This window comes from Eublepharis macularius, chromosome 3 (assembly GCF_028583425.1).
Source record: "Eublepharis macularius isolate TG4126 chromosome 3, MPM_Emac_v1.0, whole genome shotgun sequence".
Taxonomy (NCBI): Eukaryota; Metazoa; Chordata; class Lepidosauria; order Squamata; family Eublepharidae; genus Eublepharis; species Eublepharis macularius.
The window spans coordinates 91,755,623-91,781,594 of record NC_072792.1 but is presented as its reverse complement, the minus strand read 5'-3'; the positions used below and the strand labels follow the sequence as shown (position 1 = coordinate 91,781,594).

The following is a 25,972-nucleotide window of genomic DNA, read 5'->3' as shown; positions in this document are numbered from 1 at the left end:
TTGGTACTAGGACATTATGTTTCCTTGGGAGATATTTATCACATTGAAATAACGTGTCTAATTGGTTTATTTAATGTATTTCTTTTACTTTTAAAATATTTCAATTCTTTCCCATCCTTCCTGAAGGTTATCAGGGGAATTAATAACAGAGTTTAAAAACAAATGCCATCATCTAAAGGCACATACTGAGAGGTGAGCCCAGTTATGTAACATATTCCCATCAATATAGTAAAGAGTCCAGTAGCACCTTTAAGACTAACCAACTTTATTGTAGCATAAGCATTCGAGAACCACAGTTCTCTTCGTCAGATGCATGGAGGGTATGAAGGGTTTCTTTACTATTTTGCTACTACAGACTAACACGGCTAACTCCTCTGGATCTATTCCCATGTTCATTTTAAAGGTGATACAAGGCAGATCATGAGAGGGAGTGCAGGAAGGGTTACATCACTGCTTAGTTCTCGTGGCTCTTTCTTACATGCCCAGGGTAAGACTGATTGCCACCTTGGGGCCAAGTAGCAATTTTCCCCAGGCCAGTTTGGCTAGGGATCCTGATGGTGTGGTGTGTTGCCATCTTCTGAGCATGAAGTAAGGGTCACTGGGTGTGTGGGGAGGGGAGGTATTTGTGACTTTCCTGCATCGTGCAGGGAGTTGGACTAGATGACCCTAGAGGACCTGTCTAACCCTATGATTCTGATTCTAAGCCTCCTGTTTGTTTTCGCTGTAACAGACTGACACGCTGCTCCTCTGGAGTGACTACCTTCTCTCTCTTTCTCTCAAATGCGCATCCAGATCCAAGGGTTTGTACAGATTGAGCCTATTGGGTGGCCAGGCGAATTATTTTAAAGAGGGTCTCCCCGATTTTTTCAAAACTTGATTTTTACACATTCAACAAAGTGTAACTTATCGCCTTTCTTCCTGCGTTAAAGTATTTTCAAAAGTCCTACCCTGTCTAGGTTTCAACAGGAAAATAGGATAGTTTTTTAAGAGCCTGGCTGTGCCGTCTGGAGCAGAGTTACACCCTTCTACGCCCATTAACCTCACTGGACTTAAGCAGAGTTACCCCCTCCTTTCACCGTCCTGTGAAGTCCGTGGGTTTCGAAGGGTGTTCTCTGCTCTGGTGAACATGAGTCGATTGAAGTCCGCTAGACTTGCTGAAACAAACTCCGTCGCAAGTTGCCCAGAAAGCCAGTTCTTCCTCCCGTCTCGCAAGCGGCTAGTCTTCCTGGCAGCCGGTTCACTAGCTGGCAAGCTGTCGGAGGACGGCCGCATGCCTTTCTGTGAACTGAGCCGGGCTTGCAGTCTCCTAGCGAGCGCTCCGGTCCCCGCCCCTCGCCGCTCGCCCGGCGCTCGGCCATTCGCGGCCGCTGGCAGGTGCTGCTCGCCTGCGCGCTTCCTGGAGAGCGGCCGCCCCGACGTTGCGCCAGGAGCAAAAAGCGAAAGGCGTCTCCTTGGCCGCGGCCGCGTGCGGAGAGCAGTGCGGGGCTCTGGGAGTCCGACGAGGCCTGAGCGAAGATGCGGGTGGGCTGCAACAGTGAGTAGCGCGGCTTCTGGCGGACCCGCTTGCTTTTCTGAGGACGCTGGGCGGACCCTGCAGCATGAGCGCTGCACTGGCTTTCTTTCTTCCTGCCTGGTGATGGGACTTTGCCTTTCTGCACGGATCTCAAACGTGGCTTTTAACAGGGACCGCCTAGACCACTGCGGTGTGAATACAACCGTGCAGGTCTCTGAGCAGGGGCCGAGTGATTCTCCTCCAGTGGCAGTCCGTTAGGCACTGGAGTGAGAGGTGAGTGCGCTTTCATCTGCTTTCCAGTCCCGCAGCACCTTAAAGACCGAGTTGGAGAGTCAAAGCTGTGGCTCGCGTCCAAGCGGGAAGTCCGCCGCCCGCCTCTCCCTGTCAAAACGAAGGCAAGAATCACGCGCCAGTCTGCTCACAATTCAACTCGGCTTACACTGGGAAAAGTGTGATTCCTAGGATTGCAGAGGGTCCCTGTGCTTGTTTATGCGTAATTAAGCCCCGTAGGAGGTCAACAGAGCTGATTCTGAGATGAGCACCCAAAGCTTTTAGCTCAAAAACAGGTGGTCCGCGCAAGTGTTCTTCAGTATACTCTCTAACGTTTTCCCTGCTGCCTGATGCTTCCGGCGCGTAAACAGGTTCTTTAACGAACTATCGAACAGGACTTCTGGTAGCTTTCCGTGCCCATATCTAGCACAGTAGCCCTTAAGAGAAAGTACGTGAAATCGAATCCTGTTTCATTAATTCATTCAAAAAGTGCGTGCAGTTACATTAATCTGTGCGGGGGGGTGGGGGTGGGAAACCAATAGCAGCATTCGTCCAAATAGGTCATAGATAAGTGAGCACACTTTGGGGTTTATTATCAGGTGGGGTGTAAAAGGGGGAAAAAACCCAAAAATTGTGGGGCGCTGTTGTTAAGCATGGAAAGAAGGCCCAAGTGTGTGGGCAGTCATTGTTTAAAATGGAATGGAGAGGTTACACAGACCATTGGGCTAAGCTATACATGAAAACCCCACCAGGGGTGGCCATAGGCAGCTGTGACTTGAGGGCACTCCACCATCTACTTGGTTCCAAAAAATCTCTGGTTGTACTGACAGTTACAGGACAAAGAGGCACGGCTGTTCTCAATTTGACAATTTAGGAGAGCCTCGTGTTTCTTGGATCTGGACAGGTACTACCACATTTTCAATTTAAATAGGTCAAAAACTATGTATTGGGGGCAGGGTGCCCAAACTCTGGTTGCCTGAATACTTGATAAACTCGCTTTGCAAGGTGAAGAGTGTGTGGTCAGATATATGTTGAGTGCATGAGCTTCTATAATGAGTAATCTGTGGTGGCTGAGCAGACAGGGCCAGCAGCAATAAATCTACCCCACCCCCAACACACACACATCTAACCTTCTATAGGAGTTTTCCTTATACATTTTTAAAGGCAAAAATGAAAATCCCTGAAATATTCCATTGTCTCACAATAAATCTGAGCTGTAGCATAATGGTTCAGTGATTGGGTTGCGAATCAGCACTCTGCTGGTTTGAATCTCATCACTGCCTTGAGCTCAGTAGGTGGCCTTGGGTAAGCCAGTGCTCTCAGTCCCAGATCCCAGCTGTACTGTGGGAATAACAGCAACGCTGACCTTGTTCACTGGTCTGAGTAGAGGAGTAATCTATCTAGAAGAGCACAGCTATTATTATTATTTAATTGGAAGGGAGATAGTTTTGCCCCTTGCAGTTAAAGGGATCCTAGCGATGACTATTTATTTAAAACATTTATTAGCCACTGTTCTACCTTGCAGGGACTCAGAGTGGCTTACAATATGAATAAAATAACAATAATATGAATAAAACCAAGTTTTAAAACACTGTCTAGGACTGCCAAGAAATATAAAAACAAAGTTACTTAAAAGCAGTCCTAAAGAAAACATCTTCACCTACCTCCTGGAGATCAGCAGTGAGAGACCAGGCACACTGAATGATTTTTCTTGTTCCTGCTTTTCCCCCCACACTTTTTCCTTTTGTGTACCTTGTGATTTCCATTTCTCTGTATGTTCTCTGTAGTCTTTTCTTTGAGTTCTGCCTTGAGTTATTGCAAGCTCACATCTCTGCCATACTCTCTCTGCTTCCTTAGGAAGACCTGCCACGTTTATTTTATTTTTCCTTAATTTATATTTCCTCTCTCCCTCCCAATGGCAACCCAAAGCAATGTACATTTCCTTCACTTTCAGTGCAATCCTAAACAGAGTTACTCCAGTCAATGAAATCAATGAGTTTAGAATTGCACTGTTAATCCTCACAACAAGCCTGTGAGGTAGGTTAGGGTGACAGTGTGTGAGGGGCCAAGGTTACCCAGCAAACTTCTGTTGGCAAACTGGGGGCTGGAACTTGGGTCTCCCATATCATAGTCTAACATTTTAATCACATCATACTGGCTCTCACACACTACTATATGAAGCCAAACCACTGACCATGCTGTCTTAATCTTAATTTTCATAATTTCTTTTACTGACAGCCTATAACCTCCAGTTGCAAAGGCTGTGGACTGGTAATTAAACTCTGATCATTACTGGTGATAAAACTGTACAGTGTCTGCAGGAGTTCAAGGTCCAAATTCTTAGTAAGCTTGTACTGTGTTCCTATAGAAACAAGATAAGAAAGACCTTTACAGGCAAAGAGAAGTTAGTGCTTTACCATAAATTAGTTAATTTTTCATGAAAACCAAGGAAAGTTGCTTGACGGAAATTTGGAACATTGGAGAAGTCATTGTTTTGATATCTTTGTTTCCTAGCTGTTTGGCCTCCCCCACCATAATAATTGCACAGAGTTAGGGGTTTGAGCAGAGCTTTTTTCCTGTCAGTACATTATTATGGGAAAAGCTGTGTCTTTTCAAATTCTCCATGCTAGTAAAACTATCAAAGGTTCACAAAATCCACTGAGTAGACAGGAATGTTTGCTGCATTCCTGAGTAGAAAAGAAACTCCTGTGATAGGAGTCCTCAACGTGGTGCCGATGGGTTCCGTTGCACCCACTAACACGTTTCCTTGCACACTGCTCCCCTGACATTTTGTGGTTACCTCTGCCTCTTTGGACAGACAATTTGTGGTTGGCTCCACCTCTCACAACAGCTATTCTGTGGCTGTGCCTACCACCTTAGAGCAGAATTCTCAAGGTGCCCTCAGGCTCAAAAAGTTTGGGGACTTACTATAGGACAAGCGCTGGAAATTCTTATCCCCTCCTGTGAAGGGCTTGCCACACTCCCTGTGTCTCACATTCAAAGGGGAAAAAATGTGGTACAACACCTATCTCAGAACTACACCGTATCAGGATGAAAGAGCATGTTGGACTCAAATTTTCCTGCCAGTGGAAAGCTGGCATGCCTGAAAGGGTATTAAGCTAGCCTTTCCCTAATGTGTAGGGTTGCCAGATTCCAGGTGGGGCCTGGAGATCTCCTGGAATTACAAGTGATCTCCAGGTGACAGAGATCAGTTCCCCTGGAGAAAATGGCTGCTTTGGAGAGTGGACTCTATGACATTACACCATTCTGAGGCAATTCCCCTCCCCAAATCCCACCTTCTCCAGGACCCGCTCCCAAAATCTCCAGGATTTTGGCAACCCTACTAACCTGGACCTGGCAACCCTACTAATGTGCTTATATCCTATGTGGCTATTTTGCTGCTTCACTGACATAAAAAGCATCATAACTCAGCAAAAAGACTACATTAATTGGCATATTTATGGAATTTAAAAATATAAATGACTTAACTGTGTGTGTGTGTGCATGCGTGTGCACAATGAGGATTTTATAGTGGTGTTACAACTTTTTCATTTTTCCTAATGGAAAAAATGAAATGCTGTGCATCTTGAGTGAATAAGACTCATCTTTAAAAGCATTTCACTTATTCCAAAAGAAAAAAAGATAGTTCTTTTCCAGTGTTCTCACAAATGTCCATCATAAAAAAGAAAAAGTACTCAGACTTTCATGCATTTGAGTGGGTAAAACCTTGCTTTAAAAGCATTTCATTCATTAATTGGGGGAGGGCATGTCTTGGGAGGTAATGTAGAGACAGGTTTTTTTCAACTTTTTTGTTTTTGGAAGAGACTTCACATGTCTACCTCAGTCCAGATTTTTAAAAATGAGTTTATCTAAGATGTAGAAGCAAATAGATTAATAGACCCACCTTGTCCCAGTTGATCTGGCCATAATACTGTTTTGATTTCATTAATTTGTGTATCCACTATACTGTCTTTATTGCATTATCTTGTATAACTCTGTCATCTGCTTTGAGTCTCAGTGAGACAGGTGGATGACAAATGTAATAAATAAATAAATGTTACTAAATAAATAAATGTTACTAAATATTAACATCTGTTTGAGATGTTCTGCAAAAACAGTGTCACCATATACAGCCTTCCAAAACAGCAGGTGAAAAAAGATTAAATATGTGTTATCACAACTGTCCCTGTATTAAAAGGACGCAACATTAGTTCCTCTAAACAGTAAATGATTACTTCAAATTTGACTGCAGTTTATTCTCACTTAAACAGGGCTTAAATAAACCCACGTGGAAAGAGGGCACTGTGTTAGCAGAGAGATCATATTTCCAGAAATTTTGAAGCCATTGGAAAAAACAGTTTTTCTGTGTTTTTAGGGGGAAATTGAAATATATGCAATATTTTCTTCTCAAACCTAAAATCATAGCACTTCTTTAACTTGATAATTTACTTGGCATAATTGGCATATATAGAAGTATAAATGCCTCTAAAAGAGGTAACGTTTTGTAGGAGTTTTTTTCCAGAGCTCTCCAAAATGTCCATTGAAAAATGTCTATTGAAAAAACTCGGTGTGGGGGCTTAGAAACCCTCCCTCCCTTAACCTTTTGGGCTTTTTTTTCCAGGCCTGTATGTACTAACTAGCACCATCAACAGTAATCTGATATGGGTGCACAATTCAGCCATGTGTTAAGATGGGAGGGGGAGCTAGTTATCTGCACTTCAGTGTCATTGGGCACATTTCCATGTTTGTAACAGAAGGGCACTTGTCCAGTCTTTGCAGAATTCCATTTCCAAGGGCAGTAGCTTTCTCCTCTGTTTTTTTTTTTCCTACACAGAGATCTTGAGAGAAGCTATTCTTGCCCCATGAGGAAGAAACACACCATATGGGCTGTAGCTTGGCTCAGGAGTCTGTTCCCCTCCACCATCCTTGCTCTTGCAATTTCAACAGGATTGCACATTTTTGAAAACTTATTGTTTGCTGACATGGTAGCTACTATTATCTGCCTTTGGTGTTCTTTTCCTTTCTAGAGTTCTTTGGTACCAGAATGATTCTCAAAAAACAGACATGCATTTATCTTGGTTATTAAATTCATGATGGGAACAGATATTAATTTACAGTTTTATGCCTGTCGGGACTCTTAATAACTTCATATTACTACAATGCCATCTTTGTAATCTTATTGAGTCTAAGAGTCTACGTTGAGTAGTATCCTGCTTTTTTGCCCTGAAAAGTAGCAGGCATTTGCTTAAAAATGTGGGATCAGTTTTCCTCCCCCCACCCCACAACCCAATCTTACTGTTTTACGAAGTACTATTGAAATCTGTGGGACTTAGTTCTTAATAAACAACCATAGGGTCAGCACAAACTACTATGCCATCATAGATTTGGCTCAGTAAAATATATTACTACCTGCCTTGGGACCTCTTAGGGGACCAATGCAGTGACCACTATCAACTGAATTACATAATTTTGTAAATTTATAGAATAATGTACTAGAAATAACAATGTTTACCTTATTCCTGTGCAAATTCTTCTCATCCCTCTCATAATTTTATATTTCAGATTTTATGAAGTTAGCAGGATTTCTCTTTGCGTCTATCTGTGCTTGGTACTTAGGATCCTTATTTGCATATATCATACCAGAAGACTCACTTACAGCAACCATTGAGCACATTCAGAAAGTTGGAGAAAAACCAGTACTTAGGGGTATGTGACTATATACTGCTGGACAGATTTGATAATTCTATGGCAATTGTCTGCAATTTAACTTGCGCGCTTGTGAAATAATGCCTGTCAAGGTATGAATAGTGTGATTGTCTGGGAAAGTAGGATTTTTTTTTCTTTTGAAGGATGCCTCCCTCTTTTTGAAATCTTACTGAGAACCAAGCTACATGTTGCTTGAAATGCATGACCCTTACTGACCCATATCTCTGCCCTATAGTATGACATTGTGCTACCGCACCCCTGCTCTGCTCATCCTATGAATGCTTCGGTTCTGGGGCTTCCCAGAGCTTCCCACAGGCCTAAGAATTAATGTTGAACATGGAACTCCTAGCATGCATCTGATCAACAGGACACAGGGTAACCCTGTAAACAATATATACACTGTATTAACACCCTTAATTACAATGACGTCAAATGGCAAAAAACTTGCTTGTTTTAGAGGGAAAAATCCTTGCTTTCTTACAATGATACCTACTGATACTAAATTTATCCAAAGTCTAACACAGAGCTAAGCATATTTAAATCAATTAATTTCACTTATCCTTACACATCCTTAATTCACTATAGGCTTGCAGTCATTTGTAAAAAGATTTTAAAACAGTTACAGATGTGTGTTTGACTACCAAGATTTCAGTGTGTGTTTTTTTAAAAAAAAATTAATAAATTTTTATCAGCTGGTGAAGTGGTTAAGAGTGGCAGGACTCTAACCTGGACAACCTGGTTTGCTCCCCACTTCTCCACTTGAAGCTAGCTGGGTGAACTTGGGTCAGTCACAGCTTCCCAGAGCTCTCTCAGCCCCAGCCACCTCACAGGGTGTTTGTTTTGGGGATAATAACATACTTTGTAAACCACTCTGAGTGGATGTTAAGTTGCCCTGAAGGGTGGTATATAAATTGAATGTTGTTGTTGTTGTTATTTTTCAAACACAACAAAAAACCTACCATCTAAACCTCATACATAACATACAATATTACATGAAATAATAAAGAAAGGAACATATAGTAAAAGAAAAAATGATTAAACAACAAAGGGAAGGAAAAAGTGAGAAAGAAAAAGAGATATAAAAGAAAACAGGCAATGTTGAATCAAACTGTTAATAAAGGACTTTTCAAATTTAACTTGCAGTATATAAAACATAGAGAGGAAATCTTTAATGGCATATAGAAGTGTTTTTGTCTTTTTATTTGTGCTTGTTATTAGAACATTTATACTCCACCTTTCTATTTAAAAATAAATAATCAAGAGTGACAATATAAAAATCTAGACGAAACAGTTAAAAAAAGACAACAGCTAGAATCTTTTTTTTTGTCTAGCTCTCTTTAATTAGAAATCAAAAACTTAAAGGCACCCTGATCGTCCAAGCTGCTGCAAAACACTGCTGATGAACTTTTTAGAAAGAGCCAGAGAGATGCAACACTCTCTCTTCAGGTGTAATTTGGCTCCTTAATTGTGGTTTGCTGTGTGATCTGAGTTGTGATCAGCCATGATCTGAAGTGATTTTTGACATGATATCGGCATTGACAATTCATAATTATGGCAATCATTCCACATATGGAGTGTGAACGTATGGGAATGAAAGCAGAACCTTGGGTCACCTGGAACTTACCAACCTGAAACATGCTCTGGATACTAAACTATGGTTAGTACAAACCATGGTATTGGATCCCATGGGAAGCAGATCTTTCCCTCATTGTCAGGGGTTGGGGGACTCTTGCAGATCAAAGGCCCTGCAGGTCAGAAGGCTGTAATGACGAAGGTAATCAGGCAAAATTGTTTCTTTTCCCTATACCATCAGTAGGGCATCCATAAGATCTAACCCATAGTTTGGTGTGAAACTAACAGTGGTCTAATTAGTAAGTTCATAGTGGGAAAAAAATTGAACAAGGACTTCCCAGCTTATGATGTTAATGACTGTGCTAGAACAGCTCCCATGTAGAGTTAAACAGAGGTAGATATTTCCTTTAAGGATATCACCTATTTATTCTTTTCAATTATTTAGGCTATAAATAGCCAGCACGAAGGAAGGGCATGGAACCAAGTAGTGTTTTGCTCATTGGGTGCCTTCCAACTTTAAGAAAATGTAATTTGAGCATGGTTCAAGAGTTGTACATCTGAGCTCTGTAACGCAGCTGCAGCATAGCACCTTTCCTTGTTTTATAGGCTGGGAGGGGCCAGTCAACTAGAAATCATGGATTGATACACCTATTCTGAATGGTGTAAAAGCAAAGTACTGCTATCCCTGCAGTTGCTACTCAGAGCAGGACTGCATTGAATAACTGTTGCTCACTGCTGGTGCCTTCTCCTGACTCTACTGTTGCCTCCTAAGATGAATTATGGAGAGAGGGAGAGAAAAGATAAGTTAGCATATATGGAAGAAAGTTAGACACATCTGGAAGAAAGTTAGGCAATTGCCAGTGCTTATCCATGCCATGTTATCCTTCAGTATGAAGATGGAGTTGGCATAAAGTAGGACTACACTGATGACTTTCAAAGGAAAAGTATGGAAGCAAATAGGGTGAATCAAGTTTAATCCAAAATTGCTGAAAGAAAGTTGCATAGTTTTTAACAGATATATTAGGCAATAGTGGGACCACTGGGCAAACTGTAAGGAAGCTAGATTTGTCTGTCTGTTGTCAGTTACCAGCTGTCAGCTCTTTAATCATGGTATGATGAGGCTTTCAGGAGCCCTATAATAATAAAGGTACGTGATCACATCTTGATGTAATAAATTAAAGTGCTCTAAAGTTTCCTTTCTGTTCAATGCAGCCCCACCGCCAAAAAGACAGAAGTGTGATCATTGGTCTCCATGTAAACCTGGGAGTTATGCTTACCGCTTACTCAGTGGTGGAGGCAAAGAGAAGATGGCAAAAATCTGCTTTGAAGATCAACAGTAAGCACCAAATCCATGTCAAAGTCTGCCTTTACCTTTCAGCCTCACTGAGCATGTCAGATCAGATATTTAAGGAATCCTGTGTGTTATATTTTTGTGAATTACTGGAGAGCTTCAGCAGAATTAGATTTATCCAGGGCTTTTTTTCAGCTGGAACGTGGTGGAACGGAGTTCCGGAACCTCTTGACAATGGTCACATGGCTGGTGGCCCCGCCCCCTGATCTCCAGACAGAGGAGAGTTTAGATTGGCCTCCGTACCGCTTGGCACAGAGGACAATCTAAACTCCCCTCTGTCTGGAGATCAGGGGGCGGGGCCACCAGCAATGTGACCATTTTCGCCGAGGGCAACCCACTGAGTCCCACCACCTCTTTTCCCAGAAAAAAAGCCCTGGATTTATCTATAACCGTAAGTCAGTGGAAGAGTACATGCAAGTTCACAAGCTGCACCTACTTATCACATTGTTACCCTGCCCTTCCTCCAGGGATGACTGGTTACCTCATAGCAGCCCTTTGAGATAGGTTAGGTGAGAGTGGGTGACTGACTGAAGGTCACCCAGTGAGCTTTGTGAGCAAGAGGGATTTGAACCCAGTTCTCACTGGTCCAAAGTACTGGTCTAGTACTATTAATCTCTACACCACACTGTTTTTTCAGTCAATTTCCAAAACTTACATAGCATTTCTAGTTAAGAGCATCTTCAGTGGCAGGATTGGGAAAGACTTTTGCCTGTGATCTTGTAGACCCTCTTCCAGTCAGATAATACTGGCTAAATGAACCAATAATTCAATTCTGTGAAAGGCAGCTTCATACTTTCCAGACCCCTTGCACAACTACAGCTCCCCAGAACAATTCCATGAAAGCAAATTTAATTTAAAGCTAATTTACTCAATTTCTGTTTCCACATTTGCTCCACCTTGACTTCCTTACTGTAGTGCTGTTTTGGGGAGCACCCACATTATGTCTTCCTCAGTTCATCTTCTGTTCTTACCTCCACTTTGCTGTGAACTTGGCTGAACATGATTTGGTATAGTCTTTTTTGAAAGATGGCAGTCAAAGCACCATAAGATGCCATGTAGATGGGAATGTGTGCATTTTTGCAGGTGCTGCCCACATCAGCATCATTTTCCATGCCTCAGCTCCTTGGCTGCCCTTCCTGTCCATCGGAGGCTTATTTTGGACTTTAAAAAAGAAGAAATTGCTAGATCACTATTGTAATGATTTATTGTTTGTTTTTACCCTAAACCTTTTTTAAAAACCTTTGCCTTTGGACCTTTAGTTCCAGTCCTCCTTATGTTAACTTAAATGTTTACCTCAGGAGGGCCCTGGTCCCAATCAAACCTTTTTATTTCCATACAGAGCCTCAGGTGTTCTCTGTTTTACCCAGGCTTATACTTTGAGAACACATTATATTTTTTTGTTTGTGACTATATATTGCTGTCTCCCCAAAAGGTTTTCGCTGCCACCAAAGGCAGTGACCTTAGATCTCTTCTGCTTAACTGGTATTACAGGAAGTCTTTGTTATTCATGATATTTTGACAGAACAGCCAACACGTGAGGATAATTGTTAGGAAAAGGGGATTGTTCTTGCTTAAATAAAAGTAGAATTTATTTATAAGAACATAAGCATGATTGCAGAATTTGGTGTGTTGGTTTCAGAATAGTTCTTAAGCTTGGTTGTTTGAAAAGTAATTAAAGGGATGTTCACAGACTCAGTCACACAGAGTAATTTTCCACACAGATCTTCATAAAACTCATCTCAACTATACAGACATAGTTTTACTCAGCCCTTTCCACACAGTTTGCTTGACCTAGATAGATTCATCTCTCTCTCAGATATACACAACTAACGTAGGCACACAAACAGTTTGCCTAACTTAGGCAGAATTAGGCTTCCATACAGTTTGCCTGATTTACCCAGCATAAAATCCCTTTCAGGCTTCCACACAGTTTTCCTGACTCAATTAGAATAAATATTTTATTTCAGAAACACACAGACTCTCAGGCTCCACACAGTTTGCCTCTTTTGACCAGAATGAACACCACAAATACATATAAAGTATGTATACTTCATAAAATACATATAAAGGGCTATGGTGTGGATTTTGTTGAAAATGAAATCAGATTTTTTTACTAGTGCCCTAAATAGTGTGTGATCTTATTTAGCATGCTTATTTTGATTTATATCAATTAATAAACAAAATTTTAAAATACCCCGAATTAATTTTATGTTCCACTAGCAAGTAATACATGAACTGAAATAAAATAACCATGTGATTTAAATGGTATATTCAAACAAATTCAAAACTTTATGTGGAAATGTGGAATAAGATCTAGAAACATTTAAAAATACATTAGATAACTTTTCCCCACAAAGGCATTAGAAATATTGAAAGGCCAGCTTGGACCTAGAGCAGCATTCCTTTGGGTACAAGAAGGCAAGAATGTTGTCTTCCATGGGTGAAAATCCTTGAACACACAGAAACACTGCTCTGGACCTAAGCCACTAATTTTAACACACCTAAAGAACAGTATGTGATATGCCATGGACATGGTTGTACACTTACCTGTTTCAGCGCAGTGGCTTCCATGAAAGTCACTGGAACACTTCAGTTTCACTGTCACTCACCATGGCATCACTTGCATAGTCCCGTATCAGATTGGTGATTACAATATCCTTTCCACCTTAAGAGGAGATGTATAAGAAAGAAAGTTAATGTTGGTCTTGATTTAACCTCCACAGTCAGGCTAGTCAGGTGAATTCATAACTTGATTTTTTTTACTTGGATTTTTATATATATTTGTGGTGTTATCTCCACTCTCATTTACAATTCAACAAAATGCAAATGTAATTTTTCATGCAATGCCTAGGGATAATCACCTGACAGATATTAATTACAATTTTGACATTGCCATAGTTACTTAATATTGTATTGGCAGTGGCCAGTTTGATGAAACAATGAATTTTTAGATACAGAAAATTTTCACAGAAAAATTAAGCACTCTCAATTTTCACCCCACATCTCTGATTAAGGGCATAAGAAGTTCACACCCCAGATGGGAATAGATGGAGTGGGAAAAGTGCTCGATCCCATGCGTGCTTGATCCCACAGTGTACCCAATTGCTTCACCATGGTTAAGTAATCAGTAGCGTATCTACTAGAGGTGGGCACAAACCAAAATACAAACCAAAGTTCGTCATGAACCGGGCCAGTTTGTGGTTTGCGAACCAGCAGTTCATCAGAGCCCATTTCTGACAAACTGCCACAAACTTTAGACCAGTTCGTTTGGTTCGTTTTTTCGTTCATCACCACAGACAGCCTGGCACCGATCAATCAGTTTCCTTGGCAATGGGGGGAAGGGCTTTCTGCAGACCTCCTGCTACCCCAGAAGTGACTTTTCACAACCGGAAGTGACATTTCACAAACCAAAAAAACTGGTTTGCAAACCGGGGCAAGTTTGTGGTTCGTGAAACGTGACGAACCATGAACTGCGCAGTTTGGAATTTTCCCAGTTCGTGCCTACCTCTAGTATCTACATTGGCCTTCCATGACCAATCCTCCTTTTTACTGGGATGTTTCAGTTCTCTAACAGCAGACAGGTCAGCTTTGGGAGAAGGATTGCAACAAGTGGGATCCAATTTCTAATCCATTACATGTAATGGCTGGGGAAGAACTGTTCTAATTTTAGTGTTTTTGTTCTCTGTCCTAGAGCTTTCGAAAGCCTTTTATTTTAAACTTCCTATGGCCTGCTTAAGAATAGCAGCAAATAACTTCCTAGAAAAAAACTTGCATGATGTACTTCTCAGTGATTATATTCTGTATTGTTATTTCAGGCTCATAAGTGAAGAAAAGAAAAATGCAGGGAGAGGCATCAACATTGCCATTGTGGACTGTGAGTAAAAAGGCACAACCCGGTACAGTAAACATATTAAACTAGCAGCAAGAAACCAGGTCATGAACCAGGAAGTCCTGGATAGAAATATTGCTAATGCTGTGAACCTGCTAGGTGGGAAGAGTATTCAAAGTGCTGTATAATTGTTAGTAACTTGCAGTATGTTAGAAAGATTTTGAGGACTCATTCTGATTCACTAACATGCTTTTTATTTATTTTTTTATTTTACTCCACAGATAGTTGCTTAGGCCACATTTAGACATTGTGATAAACCTCTGTCTGTTCATGAAGTGCTCAAACATGGCGTGTTCCTTCCCCACACTTCAGTCCTGGTTTAGAATCCCAGTTTGTGGGGTAGAAACAATTTGTCCAAGCACCTGCATTTAGCTTTGGGACAAATTGAACTTTGATTGACTGATCCAGTAAACTTTTGATCGTGCTCTGCATATGAGGTGAGGTGGGAGAGGGCAGAGACATATTGGAAGCCAACCATGTTCGTGCCTTCTTGGGTACAAATGGAGGTTTGTTGTGACATCAGAACTCAGCTTTATAGTGTTTGAAGTGCAGTTATTTACTACTGGTGCTGCTGTTCCCACAGGGAAGTATGTACATTTAATAAAGTATAATAATGTTGGGTATAATATTCTCATCAGGTTGTGTGATCATAGAAAACCTTTGTGTAATGGAGAACTAGTGAGTTACACAGGAATCATAATTTGCCCTTGGGCACTGTGGAAATTTGACTGCAAAAGGCTGCCTCTCCTTGCCAGCTCAGCATTGTGGAAGAAGATGCCAGTCTTGGAAGAATACACCGTGTCTCTAGTATCACTTGAAACTTCTGAAAGGCAGCCAATACAGTAGCTTTGATGTTCGTCTTTGCCTCGTATCTAGTACTGCAAGATCCATTTTGTATGTATTGTAAAATACGTCCTGCTTTTCTGCTGGTCTTGTTTCATTTTCTTTCTCTTTTTTACAAAAAAAGTGAGATTAAAATGAATGTTTTAGACTTCAAATATGGATTTAACTTGCAAGCATTTGAACGAAGATCAAACACTGGGACCAACACTTATATTTTTTATGTGGCAACTTCACTCAAAGATGATCTTTATCATGTCTTGTTTAATATGAAAGCACCCTCTTGTGGTGAGATCTGGTGTGTGCATTAAAGGCTTGAGTATCAGCAAGGAACTCCCTTTAAAATAAACAAAAATTAACAGGGAGGGGGGAATTGGAGATATTTGGAATGGTGAGCACTCCTTGAAGTAGAGGATTAGGCCTTTTTTGCACAGACAGAAAAAGCGCAGGTAGAAAACTTGGAAGAAAACCCTTGAAATGCTGCATTGAAATCTTAAGGGGGAGGTAATCATCTAGAATTCGAAAGAAACCCCAAAGAGGTATGGGGCCAAACACGACAAAAATCACCCATGCAAAAAAAAAAGAGCCTTAAATGGGGAAAATGGCAAGGAGAAAACCAACTAATTTGGGAAAATCCAAATAATTGCCTATTATGGAGCCCTCACACACTAGCATGTGCCATGTTTCCCTGTGAACCCAGGCTCATGAAAATGAAGGGAGACATATATGCCAGTCAGAAACTTAGAAAAGATTAATGCATTTTCTGGTGTGAAAATGCTTGTCAGTGTGTAGGTAAGTCCTTAGAAGAGAGACATAGATGCAGTCCTGTGCAGGCACATTGTAGCTCTCTGGATTTTAAATGAAATATTTAATTGCATGATGTATTTTAAAAGTGAAACAATTTTTTCTACTTATTTTATCGTCTTTGTTCCCATTTTTAATACATTTTTTTCTTGTAGATGACACAGGAAAGTGTATAGATGCAAAATATTTTGACATGTGGGAAGGAGGTAAGGGAGTATTCACTTTCTCAGGAGCGTTCACTATCAACCCAGAAATACACGTAGACCAATTGTAGAATACCATTCCTATTGTTGGCAATATCCAGAGTCAGAGCTTCTGATAAGGACTTTACTGAAAATTCTCACCAAAAGTGCTTCCTGTGGCTTAGGTCTAGAGATGTGCGAGCAGAAACATAAACAAACTTACTGCAGCTCTGCTTGCACAGGACCTCATGCAACATCTAGCACATTCTTCCCTATATATTATAGCGCCCAGAAACAGGCTGCATAAGATCTTGTGCAAGTGGGAAAGTAAGGGGGATACAATAAGTTTAACTTAGCACAAGCAGCTACCACAGTCTTTTTCTTGTGATTCTGCATGTGCAGGAGCTGTAGTGCAAATGGAAATTTTGTGCTGGTTCCAGCCTTTCATCTTCAGCAGAAGAGACACCTTGTCAGAAAAAGCATGATATTCCTCAGCTTTGTCCTTCTAAATAAAAAAGCCAAGAACTGGAAATGAATTGTGAGAGAGAATATTATATACTTATGAAGGATATATTTTTAGAGTGATTTGTTCCCCTTACCTACAGAATTCTCTGCGAGTATGATAGACTTTATCAAAAAGGCTCCACAAAGATCACTGCTCCTGATGGTGACTCACGACGATGGAAGCACCAAGTATGTGCACAAACTCATGTCCCTTTGTTCTTCATGAAAGTAAATAATTTGGACATCAGCTTTGCTAATTTTAGAAAAACTATAGTAAAGCCAGTGAAGGTATTGAAAAATTTAACAGGACTCTGCCACACTATAAAAAACTGCCCATTCAGCACTTCACTAGATCTCTTAAGGGAATTTGGAATTTCAGTTGTTTCCATTTTAGGATGCTTTTGTGCTGCTCAATCAATCATCTTTCCAGTTGTCTGTAAATGATATTAAAATGGTTGCCTAGACAACGCTTAACATATTACTACATTTCCTGAAAAATTCATCAATGCCTGTGATCCCAGCCAAGATCAGACCATAGGTTTATATGGAAAATACATCAGGCGTAGCAAAGTTTCTGCTTCTCCCTGCAACTGTCCCTAAAAGTTTTGTCTCAGCCACTTCCTTGGCTTAGTTACCTCCTTTTCATTCATGATGACCACAGCATTCCTGAATTAATCCTGTTCTCATTCCTGTTCCCTGTAACAGATTTTTTTCTTTGTAGCCAAAGCAATTGCTCATTTTTAATTTTTAAATTATCCAAATTTTGAGATTAAAGTTAAAAATAAAAGGCAGAACCTAATGAGCAACTGATATAGTTATAAAGTAAGAAAGCAATAGTTAATGTGACTCAGGAACCATAAACTGATAATTAAGACTGAATTCAGGAATCCATGGCCGTTTCTGTCTCTGATCAAGGATGTTACTGGATAGTACTAATACATTTATTATCATTAAATTATTAAATTGTGTTGTTTGCTAATCTTGGCCATGGCACGCATTTTAAAAAGAAAGTTAGAAAGCAGGAGGTTTGGTGCTCTCTCTCTCTCTTTCTCTCTCTCTCTCTCCGGTGGTGGAGAGTGCCATCAAGTCATAGCTGACTTATGTTGGCCTTTGCTGGGGTTTTCAAGGAAATAGACTAACAGAGGTGAATTGCCATTACTTTCCTCTGCAACTCTAGTCTTTGTTGATCTCACATCCAATTACTAACCAAGGCTGACCTTCCTTAGCTTCTGAGATCTTAGCTTCTGAGATCTATCCTGGTTGGAAACACTCACTCACTCACTCACTCACTCACTCACTCACTCACTCACTCACTCACTCACTCACTCACTCACTCACTCACTCACTCACTCACTCTTTTTGAGGCAGAAACATCTTTGATAGCTGACATTCGGTTAGGTCCTAAGAATCACAAGTGGAAGCTCTGTTCACAGAATCTCTCCACAGTTCTTGGAGAGAACTATCCACAAAACTGCTTCTAAGAGTTGGGACACCCTTAGGAATAGTAGTGGATGTGTTGCAAAAGATGCATCTCATGCAGAAATCAGGAGGGGCTGTGGCTCAGTAGCAGAACATCTACTTTGCAAGTAGAAGATCCCAGTTTCAGCTCTCAGCATCTCCATTTAAAAGGACCAAGTGGTAGGTGATATGAAATATCTCTACCTGAAATTCTGAAGAGCCTCTGGTCAAGAAAGCAATACTGACGCTGATAAACAAATGTGATCATATAATTGTGTACCTCACTATGCCTGAATGATGGATCCAATCCATGGTTTTTGGACCATTGAGTCCTGAGATAAGGGATTGCGCACAGCTTGTTTATAATCATATATTTAAATAAAGCAAGTGCTACAAAATCTGCTGTGCTGAGTTCTCTAGATCACCGCATTACACAGGTCCTGGGTAGCATACATAATAGTAAGCCTTTTTTGTGGCAGTACTCCCTGGCACTGAGTACTAACACTTTGCAGGGCGGGGGGCTCTCTCATGTCCTGAGGAAGGAAATGGTAGAATTCAGTGTAACCATGCATATGAGTACCTTCTCCTTTAAAAAACAAAAACAAAAAAGCACTGCATAATAATGGGTTCAAGCCTGTGACTGTTTCACTAGTACAAGCAGTTCTCTTCATGCATCCCCTTTCTTCAGCTGCCTCCTATCATCTCCAAAATGGCAAAATTTCCCCACCCCCCTCTTCCACCAATGAAAAGCCCATAGGCTCCAACCCAATCTCTTTATTGACACGTACTGAGAGAGCATTGTTTGAATAAGAATATGTTCATTGTCCATCTTCTGTGCAGTCCTACATGGGACTGCGCATGCGCAGGCCTGCTGACCAGAAATTTTTTCTAGCTAAAAGTCCACCAGGGGGCGCTCGCCTGCCAAGTGCGCATGCGCGGCATTTCCCACTGAACACAACATCCGGCCATGGCGTCCCCTCACCCTCAGTTTCTTCTTTGCCGCCCACTGGTGAAGATCTAGCTCGTCTGCTGCAAGAGAGAGAGTAGAAGGAGTTTGTCTTTCATCGTGGTGAGATATAATCAGGCACTATGTCTGAAAAAGCGCTGTTCAAGCACTGCTTTAATTGCTCAATGAAGATGACCAAGACGGATGGTCATTCAGTCTGTCTGGAGTGCCTTGGCGAAATGCACAATGTCCCCAAGTGCGAACATTGCTAGAAATTTACACCAAAGGCCAGGTCCGAGTGGGCCGCTAGACTCCAGGCTATGCTGTGGAAGAGGGCCATGCAGGCGACTAATGGTTCTGAAGCCCCATCTAAGCCACCCTCAGTGAGTGGGAAATCAGCGCAGAGCGCATCATCCACTGCTAGATCCGCTTCCCCCATACGGGCCCAGGAAGCCACTCCCTTGGATCTTAGCAGAATGGAGAAAACATTGAGCAGCAGTCGGGGCCTGCCGATTCTGGGGCCTTCGGATTTGACTCGGATCCGCAGTCTTTTCCCGAGTCTCCGTCGACTCTGACCTCGAGCCAGAAGGGCACCTTGGATCCACCTATGCCTTCCAAGTCGGATCCAAAGAAGGGATCCGAAGACTTCGGATCCGAAATTCTCAGAGTCAGCACGTGCCTTATTGGAGTCTACTCGCTCAGATCCGAAGAGCTTGCCCTCGGATCCGAAGACTATGGATCTGAAGTCTCGGAAGCGTGAGGGAGGAGCGGAGCAGGTGGAACCACCGGCCAAGAAAGCCAAAAAGAAGTTGAAACATAAGCACTCAACTACTGTCCAGACTGATTAGAGTTGGGACAGACCCAAGACTCCATCACCTCGGATCAGATCTCCCGAGATGAAGGGGAACTTCGTGAGGTCCTGTGGTCAGGCTCCCCTACGCGTACTGGGCGGAACCGTTTTTCTGATGAGGATCTACCCCCTCACTTCTCTTACTATTGAGGTTCAAGCAGATATGGTTCCAAATACTCGAGACCCCGCCAGACCTATGCGGCAGCCTCAGTTCGGGAGGATTGGGAGTTACCATTACTTATCAGCGGCAGAGGTCCAACCACCGCCCTCTTCAGAATCGACAGAGCCCGGTTAATAAAGAGCCTGCTAACCAGTCCAAGCAATTCTGACTAGCTGCTGATCAATCTGTCGTGTTTGGTGACAGATTAGCTGAGTTTGCTCGATACTGGGTTGATAATTGGGTGTTAAATGTTATAAAGTTTAGATATAAAATTGAATTCAAAGTTTATCCAGAGTTCTCTACCTGATTTTTCTCTTTATACCCCCTCGCAGAAGCTCCACACTGCGGAATTGGCCTTGCAAAAGAAGGGAGCTGTCCTGGAGGTTCTACAGGGTGAATCCCCTCTGGGTTTTTATTCTAAAATGTTTGTAGTTGACAAGAAAGATGGTGGAACACGTCCTATTCTGGACTTGAGATGTCTGAATAGATTTGTATGTGTTAAAAGGTTTCGGATGTTTACCCATGCTACGGTCCTTCAGTTGATGCCCAAAAATATGTGGTTCGCTGTCCTGGACCTTAAGGATGCATATTTTCATATTTCCATACACCCAGAACATAGGAAGTTCCTTAGTTTTATTTGTAATGGAAGGATCTTCCAATACTAGGTCCTGCCCTTTGGGTTGTCCACTGCTCCCAGGGTTTTCACCAAGTGCATGGCCACGGTGGTGGCTTTTCTTAGAAGGCAGGGCTGTACAGTCTATCCTTATTTAGATGACTGGCTTCTTACAGCCCGTTCTGCTGAATTACTCCTGGGGCAGATAGGATTTGTTGTGCACACATGCTCCCACCTGGGATTATTAGTGAACTTTCAAAAGTCAGTCCTCATTCCTTCACAGAAAGCCCGCTTTATAGGCATGATACTGGATGGTCAAACAAGGGGGTTTTGCCACCTGAACAAGCCTTGCATATTAAACGCTTAGTAGGGTTCTTCTCTAGATGTCGTTTTCAGTCCACAGTTGCTATACAGACGTTATTGGGCCTTATGACCTTGGCCACAGCTGTAACCCCTATGACTAGACTGCATATGCGGTCACTTCAACTTTGGTTCCTGTCAGTGCATGATTTCCAGCTAGGAGGTCAGGACAAGAAATACTCTATTCCCCGGGGGGTAATTCGTTCCCTGCGTTGGTGGCTCCATGATGGCAATTTATGCAAAGGGGTTGCTTTTGGTACTGTTCAGTGTCAGGCTACCATTTCCACTGATGCAAGTACTACAGGGTGGGGTGCTCAGTGTGGCCCCCTTAGGGCGCATGGCACCTGGACTCACTAGGATAGGGAACGCCACATAAACCTGTTAAAATTAAAGGCCATACATTTTGCCCTTATCGCATTTGCAGATACCCTGCAGCACAAGACGGTTCAAATCCTAACAGACAATTGTACAGCCATGTTCTATTTGAACAAGCAGGGGGGCACCACTTCTCAGGCTCTCTGCGGCAAAGCACTACAGATTTGGGAGTGGGCCCTGGACAGGGACATTGTTATACAGGCAGTTCACATCCCTGGAGGTCAAAGCTCATTCGACAAGGGCACAAGCCTCATCTGCGGCATTCCTGAGAGGGATTCCACTTCGTGACATCTGCAGGGCGGCCACCTGGTCCTCCTCGGAGACGTTCGCCAGACATTATGCCCTGGATACTTCAGAGTGAAAAGAGGCAGCAGTTGGTCAGGCTGTTCTCCAATCGCTTTTTTTTTTGAGGAACACGCCCACCTCCAGGGTAAGTGGCTTGTGAGTCTCCCATGTGGGACTGCACAGAAGACAGACAATGAAAACAGAGTTGCACTTACTGTAACTGCTGTTCATTGACATCTTCTGTGCAGGCACACAAACCCTCCCTCCTACCCCTCTACGTTCCTCCTGGTGTTATTGCAGGGGGTTCAGTGGCATAGGAGAAACTGAGGGTGAGGGGCCACTGCGGCCGGATGTCGTGTTTGGTGGGAAATGCCGTGCATGCGCACTTGGCAGGCAAGCGCCCCCTGGTGGACTTTTAGCTAGAAAAAAATTCTGGTCGGCAGACCTGCGCGTGTGCAGTCCCATGTGTGCCTGCACAGAAGACATCAATGAACAGCAGTTACGGTAAGTGCAACTCTGTTTTCTCTTCTATAACCTTTTGACTTTTTGGAAAAGGTACAAAGTTAAAGTACCCTGTCTATTTCTCATACAGGTTAAAGGAGGATGCAAAAAAGGTGATAGAGGACCTCGGCAGTAAAGAAATACAAAACATACGATTCCGGTCAAGCTGGGCTTTCATAGCTGCAAAAGGTTTCAAGCTGCCAGATGACCTAGAGAAAGAAAAGGTCAGACTTTTAGAGGCTTCTTAATTGAAACTTTTCATCAATCTCATATTGGATTCTTATGGGAGACTATAGTGAGACTGTGGCCTTTTCTGCACCAGTGATTTACTCCTCTCTTTTAGAACATTAACTCCTCAAGAATCAGATTCATTTGGGCCATCTACCTTTCCACACACTGCTTTTAATCCTTGTGTGGGTGCTGTCTTTTTTTGTTTGTGCCGCCATGAAATAAAGAGGGGCATGTGGTGAGATGTGGACATCATCATTGGTATCGGTGTCGGTGTCATCATTGCATCACCCCCACCTTCTTTTAATTTTTGTGTATGCCAGTTCACATTATTACATTACTATGTTACAACAACCAAAGGCACCCAGCACTAAGGCATTAGCAGTAGGGGAAAAAAACAAAAGCGAAATGAAAGCGGAAAAAGACCTCAACCTGGCATGTATGCAGTGCTGGTGCAGAGTCACCCCAAATAGAACTTTTAACCCCAAAAGTATAGAAACCTAAAAGAGATCCATGTAACCACATTAACCATCATTATATTGTGGTGGTGCACTCCAGTTTGGATAGTGGCAAGAGGGTCGTTAATCCTAACCAAAAATGTCTACCTGGAGCATGGCTGTCCTGTATTGGGGATTAAAAAAACAACAACAACTAAGCATAATGACATAGTGTTATAATGTCATTATGCTTATTTTTTTAAAAAAAAATATTTAGGATTTACGATCTCTGCCCCCATGGTCCAAAACCAGAGAACTCTGTGCAGGCTGGCCCAGAGCTGGGAGGCAGAGGTCATCCGAGCAGCCAAACCAACACAACGCTATAACAACATTGTGATGTTATTTCAACTTTGTGTTGAAAGGCAGTATATAGTTATTGTTTGCTGAAATGGAATCCCAGCAAAACAGAGATGAATCTGGTTGACAATCGTGGAAGGAGAAAACACTAAAGTATCTGAATTCTGGCTAGAGTTAGCAAATATGTCTGCATTCCAGTTGTAGCTCTCTTTAAGCTTGAACAGGAGAGAATGCCATTCTCAATTACTGTACCCACCTTGAACATACTTATGGAATGTGCAGTATAGAAATATCTTAAATAAATACATATTTTTCCATCAACCTTACTAGCGAGACCGTTATGAATTTTATACCACCCTGTGTTGAAGTTTCCTTCTTCCTGCTCATTCCATAATCTACTCTTTATTTGCATTGCGCTTCCCAAATTGGATTACTTTGAAACTGTAAATTGAATTACTCATGGTCTGCATCTTTCAAACAGATCAACCATTCTGACAATAAGAAGAACCGATACGGAGGCTGGCCAGCTGAAATCCAGATAGAAGGCTGCATCCCCCCAAATCTACACTGAATTTTTATATTAAACTATACTGACAAAGTAGTTCATTATGTTTCCATCTTATGTTATTGTAAAAATGTGTTTGCCGGAGGCTGCAATGTCAGGCTTTGGGTGAAAATTCCAGTATTTACTTTTAATATAATTAATTTTTTAACAATCATGTACAGCCATGTTATGGCTTGTCAGAGTTTTTTCCTATCTATGGGACATGCACCATCAGTGATCTTTTACGAGTATTCTAAGAAAAGCAGCTTAGAATCTGATTCACTAAGTTCACAGAGTTATTGCAAGATATGAATACTGAGTATGTTGGGTTTTAAGTTTTCATTATTCAGCAGTACATTTTCAAAGTTAATATTGTTAAGAAAGAATGCAAGTTGTGTGCCCTCCTCTCCCCTTCCCTTAAACATACTTCAGCTAAAGCTAACCATGGCCATTTTCTCACTGCTTACCAGCCCTGGAACATCATGCCAAGCTCCCAGAACGACAGCATCTTCCTGGCGCAATTTCACGCCAGGAAGATGTCATTCCAGGAGCTTAGTGCAATGTTCTGTTGCCGGTAAGCAGTGTGAAAACGGCCCATGAAAATAGTGGTTATACGACTAACACAATTTGTACTTGAATGTACATGTATTTATTACGTGAATGTTTCTGAAAGCATTAAAGAGGATTTCATATTTAAACACAGTTTGTGTGGTTATTTCTATGTAAGAATGGCTAATGAAGCATGAAGTAGGAAAAATATTTAAAAAATATTTTTATAAATATCCAGAAGCCTGGCGGTGGGAAGAGGATGGGGGATTTCTACAAAACATAATTTTAATATGCATTTAAAGGGCATTTTTAAAAAAATCCCATGACATAAAAGGACCTTTCAGTGGTGGTGGCACTAGTTTAATGGAATACTATACCCAAGTTCCATCTTGCTGGTCCTTATGTGTCAATACAAAGCATTTCTTACCAAGCAAACTAGCAGAGTTTTAAAACTCTGTAATATTACTGATTATTGAATTGAGACTGGTGGGAACCATGAGAGGGCTTTTTCAGCTGCCACCCCAGATTATGGCTGTCTTGGGTGGTCAGTCTGTGAGCAGTCAGCCCGGCCTCCGCCATTTTTAATAGCAGTTTTCATATGACTGCCCATGATATTAAAAGTGTACAGGCCTCTGGAGTTTGAAATGACTGCAGCACCGCCACCAGAGAGCCCCTGTCGTTGCCAGATCCTGCCCTGGAGAACCAGGCATGTAAGGAATGCCGCATTGGAATGCAGAGGTATTGTGATGCGACTGGCCTCGCTGTCCACCCAAGCTCCGGAAGGCCCAGAGCAATAAAGGTCTCGCTGAGACACCCCCACTTAGCACATTCCTATCCCTCCTCCCATAATGAGACCCCTGTCCGTGATTGAGGAATTAATCAATTGGCATTCATAAGCATGTACAGTCATTCCTGGCACATTGTATCCCCTCTCTAAAAACACTTAACCTTGCTCCAGTACTTCATCAGGAAAACTGTCCCTTTTGTGCAGCGCTGGGACGAGTTTTGCATCTGCTTTCACACACCCTGGCAGCCATCAATCAAAGTACTCGAATCCTTTGTTACACCCAGGAACCGACCATTAGACTCTTTGTCCTAACTGCCAGGAGAACTCTTCTTGGCCTGGGGGCACATTTCGCCTATAAAGGTTGAGCCCCAACCCCGTTAAACTGTTCACGCTTGCTCGCTTTCCTGGATCCACAAGCGCTGTTCCACATTTCTCTGGGCTGACAACACAGGACATTTGAAGCTTCTCTCCAGACCCCCCCTCTCCAGGATAGGTAGATATAATTACTCCCTCTTACTCTGTTCCCATGCTTCTAGCTATCATTTCCTAGAACTCTCTGTGTGCATGTGGTTATTTTCCCCAGTAATTGGTGTGTATGTGCAACTTAAATCAACAACTTAAAATAAAAGTTGTTGATTAATTTGAAGCACCAGACTCGCTTGGCTTATTGGGATTGGGACCCCGTAGACAAAGGTGATTCGATTCCAGTTACCGCCTCTTGTACAGCCGTCTTCCTTGCTAGCTAATTCCCCCATAAATCATATTTAATGCAAGGAGACCACTTCAGGTAACAAGACAGGTGCCTTCCCCTCTGACCTTCCAGATGAAAATGTTAAGGTGCTTATTCCAGAAAGCCTTGGGATGATGTTTTTGAACTGGCACTATTTTTTA

At 42.0% G+C, this 25,972-nt stretch overlaps 1 protein-coding gene across 2 annotated transcripts; it reads left to right on the top strand.

The window, feature by feature from the left end:
• Window positions 1-1,346: 1,346 nt before the first annotated feature.
• On the top strand, window positions 1,347-24,443 carry FAM3B (FAM3 metabolism regulating signaling molecule B). 2 transcript variants are annotated; one of them, XM_054974725.1, is made up of 8 exons: window positions 1,347-1,534; window positions 7,346-7,489; window positions 10,274-10,397; window positions 14,228-14,286; window positions 16,101-16,151; window positions 16,733-16,820; window positions 22,271-22,403; window positions 23,683-24,443. In XM_054974725.1, the coding sequence occupies exons 1-8, from the start codon at window positions 1,516-1,518 to the stop codon at window positions 23,770-23,772; spliced, it is 708 nt and encodes a 235-aa protein (XP_054830700.1). In that variant the 5' UTR covers window positions 1,347-1,515; the 3' UTR covers window positions 23,773-24,443. The 2 variants fall into 2 exon arrangements, with proteins under 2 accessions (XP_054830700.1, XP_054830701.1); XM_054974726.1 differs by lacking the exon at window positions 1,347-1,534 and adding an exon at window positions 1,565-1,786.
• Window positions 24,444-25,972: the final 1,529 nt, after the last annotated feature.